The 17,401-nt window shown below is 42.5% G+C and overlaps 1 protein-coding gene across 3 annotated transcripts in view; it reads right to left on the reverse strand.

Moving 5' to 3' along the window:
* LOC141747155 (BEN domain-containing protein 5) overlaps positions 1-17,401 on the reverse strand; it is a 969,363-nt gene that overhangs the window by 149,259 nt on the left and 802,703 nt on the right. For all 3 annotated transcript variants that reach the window (XM_074596964.1, XM_074596965.1, XM_074596963.1), the window contains one exon: positions 14,834-14,945. In XM_074596964.1, the coding sequence (XP_074453065.1) occupies positions 14,834-14,945 (112 nt within the window). The remainder of the gene's footprint in view (positions 1-14,833; positions 14,946-17,401) is intronic.

Here is a 17,401-nt window from a genome sequence, read left to right on the forward strand (position 1 = left end):
AGTACCACAGCGATGAATCTAAGACGGTCTTTTCGTTCTTGGGCCCAGCTGATCACTGATAGGGTATTTTGAAAGTCACTTCCCGAGCTTCTTTCCCAAGTTATGGACTAGCGCCAGACTTTTCATTGTTTATTCCCTCTTCATCACAAAGACACACAAGTGTCTTTGTATTTACTGACACTGGACTTCATCTGCCACTTTATCCCTCAGTATCATAAGATCTTCTGTGTTGCAACTTTAACTGCATCAAAGAATTGTATACCATTCATTCTCTTTCTGAATAATTTATGAATATTTTGAATAATCACAAGCAATCCGCACATGTAACTTTCAGCTGATGTGAAAAATCACTTTTAACTTCATTTGTCTTTAGTCCTAAGGAAGGATCGGATGACATTTCCAATGAAAACTTGACTTCTTAATTTCTTTAAAAAATAATTTGGCTAGCAGCTACACCAAAGCTTTTCAGAAATTCAAAATATGCAACAGGTAGTAGATTGTCTTTATCTTCATGTTTGTCAATTCATCCAAAAAAGGCTAACAGATGTACGAGGTACAAATTCCTTTCCCAAAATGACACGTACCATTAAACCACTGTTATCCATGTTATCTGGCTTGTCCCTTATAAAGAGTGGCTCTAATTTGGGAATTCCTCTAGGCTTCTCACAGTGAACACCAAAGCAAATAATTCATTTGGCTTTTCTGCAAAGACCTTATTTTCCTTGAGCACTTCTTTTACATCTTGATCATCTATCAACCTTATAGACCTTCAGGCAGGCTTCTTGCCTCTGATGTGTTTGAAAAAGTTTTTATTATTAGTTTTGATGCCTTTAGCAAGATATTCTTCAAAATTGTTTTTGTCCTCTATTATTTTGGTTTTGCATTTAACTTGCCAGAGCGTACTGGGTTTTTTTTCCTTAGTTCATTTGGGCAAGACTTCAAAGGGTGTCCTTTTAATGCTAATGGCCTTCTTCAGTCTAATAATCCCCTTTGCTAACTTCTCATGTGACCTTTTATAAAGTTGCAGAGGTTTTCAAATAGGGGCAATATGCTTACTCTCTCATGGTAAAGCTGCAAAAATGCATTCCTACAATGGTGATTTTATATAGCTGCCATGTCGCTTGAAAGTGTTATTTTGTTCTGACTTGCCCTTTTAGCTACTGCTTTTAGTTTTCTTTCCATTTTATGTTGGTCCCCTTTCAGAAGCGTGCGCTGATCTAAGGACATCTTGGCTTTTGTACTCCACCAGGAATGATAAATTTGAGCACGTTTATATTTATTATTACAGAATGATTCTTTGACAGTTACACCGTCAATCAAGAGTTAATCCTTGCTCAGGGATAAATAAAACAATCTAGTCTTCTCTTTTGGGCTGTCTGGTTTCTTGCTTCAAGAATATGTCATTTTTGAAGTGTATAAATGCAGTTTCTACATCACATTTGATCACGACACTTAATCAGTCCCCGCCATTACATTCTTTGAGTCCTCATTGCTTCTTTGGTAAGTCTGAGCATGCCATTATAAAGATGTTTACTGTTAACACCCCATTTTGGCATGAAATTTTAACGCATAGAGATTGTGAGATTGTTCTGTACTTGTTGATACGATTCTGTCCCCTGTTCTTTTTTTTTTTTTCTTTTTCCTTTTTTGCTTCTGAGCTTTTTTTTTTTGTTTGTTTTGTTTAACTATAATGTCACTTCTCCACTGGCTTGGTTTCCTCTCCTATTCATGAGTAATTTTACACTGCTATTCCAGTGCTCACTGATTGAGATGCTATTATGTCAATATCCTCATTTAAAATCAGCATTTCACTTTACCCATCTTCATTGCATACATTGGGCTAATTGTCCACTGGCTGGGTAAGCCTCTATTACAGCCATCTTGCACCAGTAGAATAGCATGAACAGACATAGTTAGGTCAAACACTTGGCCAGCTGTCTGTAAATCATTTTTGAATACTAAGAGCTCTTTTGTATTAAATAAAAAAGCCCTGGCAGTGACTTTGCCCCTGCGTCTTAAAAGGCAAATGCAATCCCAGGCGGAAAATTGAGCTACATGAACAAAGGGCATGTTCCCAATGCTGTCTGAAGCAGGAAAAATAAAATGGATCAGCTCATTCCAGGCATTTCCACTTGCCTTCTGTGAGAAGACCCATCTCTAAGAAGCTCTGGCAAGAGCCAGCTGGAATTGACTGCTCTATCACTCAGGAGCTCATTCTCCTCGGTGCCCATCACTTCAAATGCAAGCAGTGACTGAAGCAGACTCGTCAGCGACCTTGGCTCTGACCCAGTTTATGGAAGCACTTGGGGGAGGAGCAGAAGCAAAGGGGGAATTTTTCATAAGTAGGTAAAAAAACTGAAATGTATCTCAAACCCTGCGTCTCGCTGCAAAAACAGAGAAGGGGAGGAGAAACATGAAACCAGAATTAATGAGGAGGAGCTTAAGCATGTCTCCCACACTCCGGGAAACTCTCAACACAGCACTGAACATGTCTGCCACTCCCTGATTAATGCTACTTAAAATAAATTATTAAAAAAAAAGCCTCTCTCCCCAATGCAGATACTAAAAGAGGAATTTGATAACATCACAGCTGTAAGAATCACAGAAAGTAGAAGCGTAAAGATGCAAGGAAGCAAGAAAAGAATCCATACTGAACCTCTCTTGTACACTCAGACCAAGAGAAAACCAAAGTGTGTGTTATATAAAGGGAATATTTTCCTCCATTGACAAGGGGTAAATTCTTTGAAGAGATGGCTCTGATTCATCAGCAGGGTGCTGGCAGATGCCCCTAGAAAAACAGAGAACATGGCTGTACATCTTCAAAAAACTATTTTAGGAGACACCATTTCCTCAGAGAGATATTTGAGTTGTGTTCAGCCCCCTAGGCATGTCCCAGGAAAATACAACCATGTTTTGATGGCAGAGAGGATACTAAAGCTTTGATGGATAATATTTTGATCCAAGGTAAGAGAGAGGAGTTTGACTAAAGGCCCTAAAGAGCTGCGGAAAGAGATAGAGCTGCTGAGCTAGAACTACGAAAGCAACAACGCGAGTTCCATGTAATAGCAATAAAACACCTGGAAGAAAAGATAAGGTGTACAGTAGATCGCTGCGAAGTGGAGGCCATAACTAACGTGCCTGCTCCAAACAAAAACCAGCAGTACAAAGACTTCTTAGAATGGCAAACTACAGAAAAGAAACAAATGTGTGCCTGATTTAGATGTTTAGAACAGCAACCTGCAAATGCTGCTGCACAGATACCCCAAGTCACAGGATATAAATATTAATACATTTGAGAAACCGAAAGAATTAAAGGGGTACTCACCTAGATATATAATAGTGAACCACACACGAATTTGTCTACGGTGCTTCAAGCAAGTGTTTGAGTAATGGAGAACAGCAGCTTAGGTACAAACAAAAAACCTGACTATCATTGTGTTGAAACAAAGGAGATTTTGGCTTTAGTCTCTGGAATTAAAATGTTTCATTCTTCTTTGGGAGATGAATTTTAGGAGAAACCGTTCCTGTTCTAGGTACAAACATTACTAAATGGGGATAGAAAAAAAAAGCCAACCAAGCGAAGAAACCACAACCTGTGTCAGAGGTTACTACTACAGTGGTATGATTAGCGCTTTGAGTACAAGCAGAGAGAAATTTGGTAGCTGTAGACACATTCCCTGGAGAGTCTAGAGTATTTGACAAAAATAGTGGAATACCATTCAGAGCTAGATTATGAACACGTCAGTGTGATCAAAACAAAACCAACCAAAAAGCCTGTCTAGTTTAGATGAAACGTGGCTTGTAATTCCCAGAACCTTTACAAAAAATAAGGCTATTAGCAGAGGGTGGCCTGAACAGCACTTCCCCCTTCCATGACTATCGCTTTAAGGAGGAGTTCACAGTTCCAGGTGTAATTTCATCTAACAATATCAGATTCCTAAGATCCTGAGAAACTATATATTCAATTTTATATGTACATTAACATACATGAAGATATACATGTAGGCAGTTTACATGTTGTAAACAAATCAAAGAGAAGGGGCAAAGATCACAGATTAACTGGGGATACGAAGGGAATCTGTGGAGGTTGTTGAGTCTATCTGACTGCCTCAAAAGGGAATTCACACTATCGAAACCTTTCCCAATAAATACTTGTCATAAAACCCTTCGGTGGTAAAGATTCAGCATCTCCTGTAAATAAACTATTCTAGCGCCAAACATGCTCTGCTGTTAGCAAGTTTCTCAAAATATCGCGTTTAAAGGACTGTGGGAAGGATTCTGTGAAAATGGTAAGATCAGAAGCTGCTTCACCTAGCAGAAATACAGAACATATTAGTAGATCAAGAAAAAATGTTTACTCCAGAACAAAGTGGAAGTAGATTTGTTAAAATTGAGTGAAAGAAACTGAGGAATTCTTCTCAACATTTACTCCCACTCTCATGAGATTGCTTATCAGAAAATACCGCACCTAACAAACTGATCATGCACATCACATTTGTTTATGTCAGCAGACACCCAATGTATTCATATTTGACAATGGGAAAAGTTTAATGGGAATACTTTTAGGCAGTCTATATGAAGTATAACGTTAGCTATAGCATTAGTAGCTTTTACTGTGCTAGCCCAATAGTAAGGTGGGAAATAGAGTCAAAATCCTAAGCACCTACTAGCAAAAGCCACAGAATCAGCCACTGATCTGTACGTTGCATTGTTAAATTACGCCCTGGCACCAGTGAAACAAAGGTTGCCCTTGCTACCGTTTTGATCAACAGAGAACTGAAATAGGAATGATATTTGCAATGCTAAAATGTTACACTTCAGTCAATAGGGACTTGCAAGATAGAAGTGGTGCAGGGAATTTCTACAATGTCAACAGACTGGCACAAACACAAACATTACCACAGAAAGCAGCCACAGGGTTATCACAATTGAACACATACTGCATAAGAAGAGGTAATATCTCTTCTAGTTTCAGGAGGAGAGAACTAAGAGGCAGCACGTTGGCCATTTTGCCCGAGAAGAACTTGGAATAACGTGCACTATATTAGGCTGAGAATTATTGGCAAAAAATTATGCCTGATGATAGCTGTTTTGATGTCTGAGTCAAAACCATCAGGTAGAAATGACAACCTGGGATATCTGAGGAACCATCTGAACATCACTTCCTAGTAGTTTGTTAAAATTCAATATTGTGTTAACAATGATTATTCATTACTATTGTGTTGTTTAGCTGGCGAAGGAAGTCTAAGAGCTCTGCTAACAGCAAAATGGAGCCAGGTAGCGTTATGCCACAGATCTCATTACCCTATGTTAATCTGTTATGACTCCATATACCAGATGATGCAGACCTCAGCTGATCTGTTTGGCTCTGAGTGATTTCTGAGCAATACCAAACCCCAACCCACAGCATTTCCAAACATTTATTAACATCCAAACTGGTTTCAGCTGGAATGAGAATCAGCTTATAATTTTCCAGTGAAATACATTCCACTTTGCTGCTCCAATTTATAACAGGAGCAGGGGAGATGATGAGGGAAAAGAAGAATTTTTGAACAGAAAACAATTGCAATTGCTTCCAGTCATTCAAATGTTAGATTAGATAACACTACTTGTGGGCTTACAGTATAAGAAGCCTAAGCGTACAATTTTGATATGAAACCTTTGCAAAATCCGTTATTACACTTTATTTGTCAACTATCCAGTATCACATTGATGGTAATACTAATAACATCATTTCACAAGATGAGTGGAAGTGGAGCCTCTAAGATTGACACAATTTGCAGGACTGACAAAAATAAAATTTATGTCACGCTCCAGCAAAGTACTTGCATCTCGGAGACCAGCTGCATTTTTCTAAATGTGGAGTTGTCTGGTGGAGAAAGTAGCACTGTCAAAGGCAGAGAGGATGAGAGGTCACTAAAGCAATCCTGCCACTAGGGATAGCTGCAAGCTGTAAAACACCACTTATAGGTTTCTAAGTCTTCATTTTGTGACCTAGTTTTCCACAGAACCAGAATGCTTCCCTCAAAGTATGGCACTGTCTTTATAACCAGGGACACTAGAAAAACAGAGATCCTGATTCCCATCACTACAAAAGTTAAGGATAATGAAGAAAGCTGGGGGTTGGATGTGTAGCACATGGAGCACTCCCACAACGTCACACTTTGAACGTTGCTGCTGCACAGTCAAAACTACTGTCCTTGACAGTACGCTCTAGATGCTGCTACTGATGGCCTAGAAAAGAAGTAGGTTGAACAGCAGCATTGACTGTTGCCAGTCTAAAGAGTGGCTGAAGGCAACACTGGTCCATCAGAGCAGTATGCAGAAGGGCAGAGACTAAGGGCCTACATCAAGCATTAACTCCTGAATTGAATCTTTGAAAGAGACAGGACGTGGTCTGGAGTGGTAAGAACATGTGTAATTTCCTGACAGGGATGAACAGAGCTCAGTACGAGAATGGGAGAAAGAGAAGGTGAAAAGAAAGTCTGTGAGCACAGGAGAGGGCTGAGCCTTTACTCTTTGGCAATGATGATGGGAAAACTTAGAGAAACCACTTAACTGAGTAATATGGTCAACTCTAACGAGTTACAGATTGTCAAGGAGAGAACATGTTTGACTTCAACTGTCTACACTAACCACTCAATATTCAACCTCACCTGCTTTCTAGTATCCGGGTTTTTCAGCAGAGAAAGCAACAAGCTGTAACTCGGAGATCAGCACAGGCCTTTTCCTGAGGCCAAGCTATCTCTACTGTCTTCCTGCAGTAGCAAAGGTGCATGACGTAGTGAGGGGAGCCAGCCCTAGTGAAGGACATCCATCTGCCTCTAAAGAAGGGTCTAGAGATCGATAACACAGAACCAGAAGAGCGTATGTTCAGTATGTTTGGAAGAAAGTAGATATAGTCTCTTTATGGAGAGGAATGTAGTCATCCACCAAAGAATTCAGAGTTACATTGACTTATCACACAAATGTTAATTCATCTGTAGTTGTACTGTTTGCATGCCCAAGCCTACCTGGAATAAAACAAGGCCTCCTCAGAGACAGGAAGATTGGAATCATATACTTTTGTTCAAATTTAAGCCTGCACATGGGATCTCAAAAAACCTTCTCAAAAACATAAAAGGTGTCATTCAGCCTTAAATACACACACCACCCCTCCATTACCTGCAGTATTATGTTTACTCATCCTTTCTTATTATTAATTCTGTTGTCAGCAGATACCCACAAAGCCCACAGGCAAAGTGTCTCTCTCCCTCCCTCACACCAGTCCACAGCAATAGCAGATTGCCATCCTCTATCAGTTAATTCATCAGCTCTTGTGACAGATGTCTATGTGGTGCATCCAAAGGTTCCATCCCAGCAGATGACTCAGATTTCAGCACGCTGGGGCTTCATTTCAGCAGGATGTTTTGCTTTGAATCAATGAAAACTTTCACCCAGAATAGTACTAAGAGTAAAGGCTGCAATGTCAAGCACGCCAAAGTCAGTAATGGAAACAGAAAAGTTGCCTATGCAGAAATAGTTTAAGAATTTGGTATATGTGTGCATGACAAAGGAGATGATAATTAATGAGCAGACCCCAGGTGGGTGGTTTTTTGTTTCCTTTTTGGTCAGGTCTCCAGGTCACTGAGGGCACAAGGTGAATGGTGGATTCCAGCTTCAATGATAACAGGAGGTGGAAAACAGCCACAACAGAAGAAAGATGGATGCAAGAAAACAAAGTACAGTGTTGCAATGAGAATGCCTGGGAGTACTGCATCCCATCTCCACGTTTTCCTTTGAGGGGGGCAAATTACTTGAAACAGATTCTTCCCAAGCAGTCACTTGCTGCTTATTCATAGAATCATAGAATCATTTAGGTTGGAAAAGACCCTTGGGATCATCGAGTCCAACCATCAACCCCACTCTACAAAGTTCTCCCTTACACCGTATCCCTTAACACCACATCTAAATGAGTCTTAAACACGTTCAGGGATGGCAACTCCACCACCTCCCTGGGCAGCCTATTCCAGTGTCTAACCACTCTTTCTGTGAAGAATTTTTTCCTAATGTCCAGCCTAAACCTACCCTGTTGCAGCTTGAACCCATTCCCTCTTGTTCTATCGCTAATTACCTGTGAGAAGAGACCAGCACCAACCTCTCTACAATGTCCTTTCAAGTAGTTGTAGAGAGCGATGAGATCTCCCCTCAGCCTCCTCTTCCTCAAACTAAACAGTCCCAGCTCCTTCAATTGCTCCTCATAAGATTTATTCTCCAGGCCCTTCACCAGCTTCGTTGCCCTCCTCTGCACTCGCTCCAGCACCTCGATATCTCTCTCGTATTGAGGTGCCCAGAACTGGACACAATACTCAAGGTGTGGCCTCACCAGCGCTGAGTACAGGGGGACAGTCACCTCCCTACTTCTGCTGGTCACACTATTTCTAATACAAGCCAGGATGGCATTGGCCCTCTTGGCCACCTGGGCACACTGCTGGCTCATGTTCAGCCACTTGTCAATTAGAACCCCAGGTCCTTTTCTGCCAGGCAGCTCTCCAGCCACACTTCCTCAAGCCTGTGGCGATGCATGGGGTTGTTGTGGCCCAAGTGCAGGACCCGGCACTCGGCCTTGTTGAAGCTCATACTGTTAGCATTGGCCCATCGGTCCAATCTATCCAAGTCTCTCTGTAGAGCCTCCCTATCCTCATGCAGATCAACACTCCCACTTAGCTTCATGTCATCTGCAAACTTGCTGATGATACACTCTATGTCCTTATCAAGGTCGTCAATAAAGATGTTAAACAGAAATGGTCCCAACACGGAGCCCTGAGGGACACCACTTGTGACCGGCCGCCAGCTGGATTTAACTCCATTGACCACCGCTCTTTGGGACCGCCCATCCAGCCAGTGCTTGATCCGGCAGATCGTATGCTCATCCAGGCCATGAGCTGCCAGTTTTTCCATGAGAATTCTATGGGGAACAGCGTCAAATGCTTTTCGAAAATCTAGGTAGACAGTGTCCACAGCCTTTCCCTCATCCAATAATCGGGTCATCTTGTCATAGAAGGAGATCAGGTTCGTCAGGCAGGACCTGCCTTTCATAAACCCATGCTGAATAGGCCTGATCCCCTGCTTGTCCATTATATGACTTGTAATGGCACTCAAGATGATCTGCTCCGTGACCTTCCCTGCTACCGAGGTCAGACTGACAGGCCTATAGTTTCCTGGATCCTCCTTTCTGCCTTTTCTGTAGATGTGCGCTACATTTGCTACCCTCCAGTCCATTGGGACCTCCCCAGTTAGCCATGACTTGAGGTAAATAATGGAAAGTGGCTTGGCGAGCACATCTGCCAACTCTTTCAGCACTCTTGGATGTAGCCCATCCAGTCCCATAGACTTGTGCACATCCAAGCCGTGTAGCAGGTCACTGATCACTTCCTCTTTAATTGTAATGACGTCGTTCAGCTTATTCCTTGTCTTCTAGGTCCTAAGAACTTCAAATTACAGAAATAGTCTATCCCAATCTTCTTCAGAGAAGGAAGGGGCAGAAACAAGATAGTGAACTTATCAAGCCTTGGTGAATGACATGAAACAAATCTGATCCCAAACATCCTAAATTATCTATCTCAGATGAGTAGGTACTTCTGATCATAACTGTCTCTGCCTCTGTTTCCTATCCATATAAGGATAACGTACTTGTCTCTCACAGGGGTCTCCCAAAAATAATTAACGCTTCTGAAATGCTCCCAGGGTATAGCAATGAGGAAAACAAAAAAGCCCACGAGGACATTAACAATTCCGTCCTCAGAGCAGGATCTGAATAGCGCACAGTAAATACAGGACAGGGCTGCACAATGAACACTGAAGCTAAAACAAAACACTGAATAGCTGCTTATTATGTGAAAGTTTTCCATTTGGAGAACTCAGTGAAGCAGGGGTCTAGCTGAGAGAATAACGTGAGCCCCTATGATTAAAGACCATATCACAATGCACATACTCAAGGGGACTGAGCTGACGCTGAACACGCTACATAAGTTCACTCATTAAACCTGTTTTAAAGAGTGCATTTTCTTGTCGGGAAAAATGCTGGATGGCCACATAAAACCTGTTCACAATCAAGCCGTTCTACTGCTCTCTCTGTCTCTGGGGCTTCGTGTTATCCCACAGATAAGGACTGTTTGATCTCCACAGAGCATCCGTATTCTGAGCTTGCCAGTGCTGAGCACTTGATCCCCAGTCCAAAACATGCTTAAGCACCTGCTTAACTGCAAGCACACAAGGAACACTGCTGAATTCAATCAGATTGTTCACGTGTTTAAATCTAGCTGTGCATATATGCTTTATTAGACTCCTTACCTAGACATTCATTCTCCAAACAGCTCTCCACATGAAGCGCGTTATCATGCCCAAACAGAACTTATTGGCCCCACAGTTCAGCTGTTGGAACAGCTCATACGAACATCCTTTGATGTACTTCAGACAAAAGTCAGTTGAGCTGGTTTGAACAATGCATTCATTTTCTGAGCTAATTCCTCTAACCTGCTCCAGCATGGACAGGGGAACCGTCTACACACATTGTCTGGTGGAGAGGTGGGAAGGTGGTGATGTCTGGCAAATGGGCAGGGAAAGGTACTTAAGAACAGAAATATCCTCAGCCAACAACACATAATCTAGAAGAGCAAGTCTGTCACTTCGGGCTTATCTGCAAGACCGACACCACTAGAAACAGCTGAGAATAACCCCTCACTTCACACAGGCCAGGACAATGACAGCGACTTACCGTCGTGAGTGACTGTTTCAAAAGCAGTGACACGGAGATCAAAAGCTTCCTATCGTTCTCGGATTTCTTGACCCACCCACTCCCTCCTAAAGATGATACAGTCGTTATGGAATTTGAAACACTTTAAAAATAAGCACACTTTGTAAAACCCAGGAGAATAGAGAACCACAGGTGCTTTGGTTTATTTTTATACAGTAGCTACAGTAAACACTTAGCCTTGGACCACTCAGCGCTGGAATCACTGTAGCTATGGCATTGTGTGTGTGCGCCTCATACCCACTTCACTTATTTCTGTGTCAGTCATCCTCCCCCCTCCAGAATGAACTTTTTTTTCAAAGGAAACAGCTTATCTTCCACACTGCAGCAGCACAAGAAAAATTCTCCCATCCAGCAATATTTAAAATGTGGTTTTATGCTCTTACGGCAGCTAATTTTCCTTAAATGATTTAAGGGAATGAATACATCTAAAAGGCCTGCACTGAGCCATTCCACAATAGCAACATGAAGCTGAACTTCCTCCGCTTTAAACAATCCAATCTCTTGTGGGCAGCTCCTCACGGCAGATCTTGTCTAGAATGGGAAGGAGGAAGATTATTTTTTTATTACGTTATTTTGCGGGGAACCTTACGTTGCATTTTATTTCATTTCGTATCCCCCAGCGTGGGGAGACTTCAGGTGAGGAGAGGGCGGCAGGACAGACGTGTTCAAATGCCTGATGCCCGATCTGTCGCAGTTTGACAGCAGCCCCCCTGCAACTGGTTCACGTATGCCTGCAGCCAACCATCTATCACGTGCTACTCATCCAAAAGTTACACTCTGCACCCGGACAGTCTTTAAAACCTTTAGCAGCCTGAAGTGATTCAAAGCAGGTTTTCATTCTAGCACTCCGTCAGGAGGGGAGGGGGGGATTTTTTAAATCTCTTAATATTTTATCTTATTTTTCTATTTTTTTTTATCGTAATAAACCCAGTCATTGCTAAAGCAGGAGGCACGCATACAATCCCATGCCCTGTCTCTGAGGCAGCTGGCATGTTTTCCCCTTTTGTCCCAGCACTTTGGATATGGTCTGTTCGTACAAATATTACTTGGATCGGATCAGAGGGACAAAGAATCTGGTATTGCCTGAAAAAAACAATAATCCTTTATACTGCACTGTATCGCTGAGGGTCTCTAAAACTGTCAGAAAGGCTGGTATTGACTAGGGGATGATAAAACTAGACAAGAAGGTTTTTTGGTGAGTAGCTAATTCACTGAGAAATGAAACTCTGAAGAGCCACCTGAACTTTGCTGGTAGTTTAATATAAAAAAAAAAAAAAAGGTTCCTAAATAGTATTTTTAAAAAAATTAAATAACCCTGAAAATGAAATGTTACGCTTGTATTTGAAAGGCCCTTTTTCTTTCCCTCAGAAGGAAATGAACTGGAACTGGTTCATCTCAGGTTGATCACTGGGGAGAGGTGGAGGAAAAAAAAAAAAAAAAGATTTCCATTTCGGACCAATTCTGACCAAACATTTCTTTTGATTTTTCATTTTAGCCACCACAGCAAATAAATTAATTCTTCACACATAGGGCAGCTGGAAACTACCAGAGTTTTCAAAGCTTCCCAGGAATGGGACAAAGATGAGAAGAATTCCCCCACCCCCCCAAGAATGGCTATATTTTTAATGACAGTGACTTTTAATAATGTCAGGATTTGTTGCTTTACTAGCTAGAAGCATTTCCCTACACGCAACCTTCTTGTAATGTTTAAGGACCTCTTTATTCTTGGAAAAAAAACCTTTCTTCTCAAACAAAGAAGCCTCCATGCTCTCTCCATCATCTACAAGGAAAATTGTCTTGCTATTTGGGATAGGAGACAGAGGAAAGATCAGGCTGGCTGTAAAGCGCCTTTCTTTACTTTCCACCTTCGTCACTCTAATGCAGCAGGACTTAGGAGCCTTGGTCACAGGCATAATGCCAGGTGCTGCACAAACAGGATAGAAAGACAAATTCTGTGCCAAAAAATTAGCAGTCTAAGAAAATATTTTCCATGTTATTGGATTCCACTCCATATGCAAGAACCTTATCTATTAACCTACCTTCCTTGTACCTAAAATCCCTTCTGTACAGGTATTACTACTAGCTGTAAGAGGAAAAGTTCAGTTAAGGTGTATTAGGAGCACCAGGAGTTATATTAAAGGAGCTCTTATGCTACACATGATGTAGCCAGGGGTAAGAATCCTCTTTCTTTATTAGCAAGGCAAACCAGGTCCTTTTTCACAATAACAGAAATAAAAAATAAATTAAAAAAATGAATCAGCAAAACTTCATAGATTCATAGAGTTGGAAGGGACCTCTGGAGATCATCTAGTCCAACCCCCTGCCAGAGCAGGGTCACCCAGAGCAGGTTGCACAGGAACGCGTCCAGGCGGGTTTGGAATGTCTCCAGAGACGGAGACTCCACCACCTCTCTGGGCAGCCTGTGCCAGGGCTCTGCCACCCTCAAAGTAAAGAAGTTCCTCCTCACGTTTAGGTGGAGCTTCCTATGCTCAAGTCTGTGCCCATTACCTCTTGTCCTGTTGCCGGGCACCACTGAAAAGAGCCTGGCCCCATCCTCCTGACACCCACCCTTTAAGTATTTATAAGTGTTGATAAGGTCCCCCCTCAGCCGTCCTTTTTCCAGACTGAAGAGACCCAAATCCCTCAGCCTTTCTTCATCAGAGAGGTGTTCCAGTCCCCTAATCATCTTGGTGTCTCTCTGCTGCACCCTCTCCAGCAGTTCCCTGTCCCTCTTGAACCGGGGAGCCTAGAACTGGACACAGCACTCCAGGTGCGGCCTCACCAGGGCAGAGTAGAGGGGGAGGATGACCTCCCTCGACCTGCTGGCCACACTCTTTTTGATGTACCCCAGGATGCCATTGGCCTTCTTGGCCACAAGGGCACATTGCTGGCTCATGGTCATCCTGTTGTCCACCAGGACTCCCAGGTTTCTTTACACCAAGCCGTTCCTCAGCAGGTCAGCCCCTAACCTGTCCTGGTGCATGGGGTTATTCCTCCCCAGGTGCAGCACCCTACACTTGCCCTTGTTGAATTTCATAAAGTTCCTCTCTGCCCAACTCTCCAGCCTGTCCAGGTCTCTCTGTACGGCGGCACAGCCTTCCGGTGTGTCAGCCACCCCCCCCAGCTTTGTGTCATCGGCAAACTTGCTGAGGGTGCACTCTATCCCCTCCATCCAGGTCATTGATGAATATATTGAAGAGGACTGGACCCAGTACTGACCCCTGGGGAACGCCACTCGTCACTGACCTGCCCTGAAGCTAAACATGGAATTAAAGATACAAATGTCACCTCCATAACGGGAAGCAAAAAAGAAAGGACAAATACCAGGAATTCCATAAAGAAAAAAATCACCTATAAAAATCTCCTCTTATTTTTTTGGCAGTGATTTTTTCCTCCCCATCTCCATCTTTGTTCAGCAGTTTTTCTTAGGTGCCACGTTCAATAATCCTTCTGCGCTTTGATGTCAAACATTCAATAGCTGTCTGCCTCCCTCCCACTCCTCTTCTCCATATTCTCTGCAATCCATCTCCTCTGATTAGCTAAGATTTCACCTTCAAGAACACCTCTGCTTCTCTGAGTGAGCATGAGTGTGTGCGTGAGTGTTTATATAATATTTGCAAATATTATCCCCCTCCTGCTCTGCACGCTACATAGCAACCCCTGCCGGAGCTCTGGATTAAACATCAATGCCATTCAGTAATTCAATTTGGGGGGCCTGCTGTTTTGAATCCAGCTCAGGACATCACGAGAGCAGCTCGATTGAATTTAGGCCCTGCTTTCAGAATTAGTCCATATTTAATCCGAGCTGAGCTTCGTTTCACTTCCTCTCTCCGCTCTGATGCTTCCTGTGACAAAAGACACAAATGTTCCCTGATTTCATGCTGTGGGGGGTGGTGGTGTTTGCTTACTTCTCTCTTATTTTGGTTTGACACTAGATTAAGACACATCGGAGTTACTGGCATCTTGCACAACCCTGCAGCAGGAGAGAAGCTGGTACCTCAGCAAGCGGCTGTTCCGGCATCACCTTTCCCCACTCACCGGATTGTTGTACATCTCAATGATGAGCTGTTTCACTCCGTGCAGTGTGGGATGAGCCCAGGGAGATGGATTTGCCCAGTGCCGGTTTAAATCAAACCCCATCAGGGAGCACCTGCACACACACACACACAAAAAAAAGAGACACACAAGGGACATATATGGGCTGCAGCCTCTTCTGGCTTCAGCTGCAGAATTAGAGCTATATTCTTCAGCTGATGTATTTAAACAAGTTATTCTCATGGAAAATAAACCAAAGCAAATGCTCCCCCAAGGATGAGGAAAGCCTGCAGCAATAGCCACTTTTAGAAATCGCGTGAAGAGCAGAGTGTCAACTGAGCTTTGGTCATTCAGCCTTCTTCCCCTCCACAACACATATGCTCACGCTCTATCCTTTGCCTTTTGCCAGCTTGCCACGCTGGCACTGAAAGACCCTGTTTGGCCTTCAAGGTTTCCTTCTCTTCCATCTCTAGCCGGGGGGTCTATAGCTATGAGGGTGATACATAAACGGCATCACCAGGCCTTTACTTTGCCCTCCGTCAGGCCTTGACTCAGCAAAGCTGTTAAGAGCATTGAAATCAATGGCCATTAAGTATGTGCTTAAGGGATTTAAAGCATGAATGTAATTGTTCCACTAACCCAGGGCCTCAGTCTCTTCCCCTCCCGCAATTGCCTACACAAAAGTTAGCCAACCAAGACACTAAGCTAAAACGCTTATTGGCCATCAGATCTTGTGGGCCTTGAAGCATGTATGCCACCTTGGCTTCTCCTTCCTGCCCTGACTCATATCGCTCTCAGTACACTGGCTTGAGTTTAATTCTGCTGCTCCCAGTCCCACGGAGTAATATCCCATTCTTTGGGCAGTCCCATTGAAACTTAATTGGCTGCTGTTGGAGCGAACACAGAAGAAATTAAAAAAGCTAGAAGTGGTACAAACGGGAGGGGGAAATCGTGTCCCTTGCCTACTGCAGAGATCACCTACGCAATCTGTGGCCACTTTCACCAGCAGGAAGAAAAGTCTCTTCCATTGTCTCAAGCTGAGGTTGGGACCAGTGGACTTTGGGTAGATCTTGCCCAGGAATTCTATGAATGACCCCACAAATAATAAAAGCCCAGGTAGAGATGCAACTTCCTCTATATTTAAAACAAAAAACCAAAAAAAAAAAAAAAATTAACCACACTGCTAAGCCTTAAAGCTTCTTGAGAAAAGAAGAGCTTTCATTGATCCCTGGTCTATTATGAGAATGTCTGTTCAGCCTTAATCTTTTAAACACACCTATGCAAACAATAGAGATTTACTCCAGTAGCGCTCTCCTTTGACAAAGATTCTAAGAATCTGATGACCAAAACCCATAAGTTTAATTGGCAAAAAGAAAGGAAAATGCCTCACTTCTCTAACAGCTGAAACAAATGATTGCATACGTCAAACCCAAATAGAAAATAAGACCCAGAGGTGGAATGCTAAGAAAAGTGAGGGGATGAAACCAGATGATTAAATTAATTTCCAAAAACGATGAATGAATATTTTCCTATGAACCAAAAACCACAAAGTTAACAGGATATTTCTCTTATGGGAATTCTTACGGGAAGCTAAGCAGGCAGGAGCTTGGCTCCCTGACAACCCAACCATCAGGCTGTCTGGGAGTTCAAACACCCGACTGCCAGCTCTGCGACTCCATCACTGCTGATTTGGTGTACAGACGAGCCGGATGGCTCGCTGTGGGGAAGATGACCATCCTTGTCTTGATGGTCACTTGTCTGCTTGTCTAGAGAACAGATAGATTTCTTCTCTGGACAGCCCAACAGCCACAATTCCACAGACAACTCTGAAAGTTGTCTCCATCCCACTATAAAGTAAAACATATTATATAGGATTTCTCTCCCAGCTTTTTTTTTTTTTTCTTCACGCAAACTCTCTCCACTCAGTTCTACTAAATCCTATCTTCTTTTGAACTCACAGACATTAATATAAAACCAGAAGTACTTCCAGAGACGTAGGTGGAATTACACTGGGATAAAACTGGTATAAGTGCAGAATCTCAGGAATGAGTTTTTCATTTAACAAACCCAGAAACTGTGGTGATCATCATGAGTTTTTCTGTATTTTGGCACAGTTCGCAAGAAAACAGCATGCTCACTCTACAGGATAACTTTCTTGAGAGATCAGAACCTGAAATCATATCCCCTTATGTGGTTAATGTGTCCCATTTGCATTTTGTTTTAAGAATATTTGAAACTAATAACACTACAGAAAACAAGTATATTTTGATTCCATTATGTTCATCTCCAAAGCATATTGAAGTGGCCAAGATACAGAGCACCAAAAGCAACTTTTAAATTCAAACGTGGATTGTCAATATTAAATTTGGGGTTTGGGACTTTTTACATAACTTTATATAAGCCGTCCCTATAGGGAACAGAAGTAAGCAATATCTAATTCCTGTAAGATACTAAGGCATTGCAATTTGCAATATTTGAATTTGCCATGAATGTCTGGTTAGTGATGAATCTCCTAATGCATTTCAAGCAACAAGAGCAGTCGAAAATAGTTGTCTTTTCTTGAGAAGACTT

The sequence above is a fragment of the Larus michahellis genome, chromosome 8 (genome assembly GCF_964199755.1).
Source record: "Larus michahellis chromosome 8, bLarMic1.1, whole genome shotgun sequence".
Lineage (NCBI taxonomy): Eukaryota > Metazoa > Chordata > Aves > Charadriiformes > Laridae > Larus > Larus michahellis.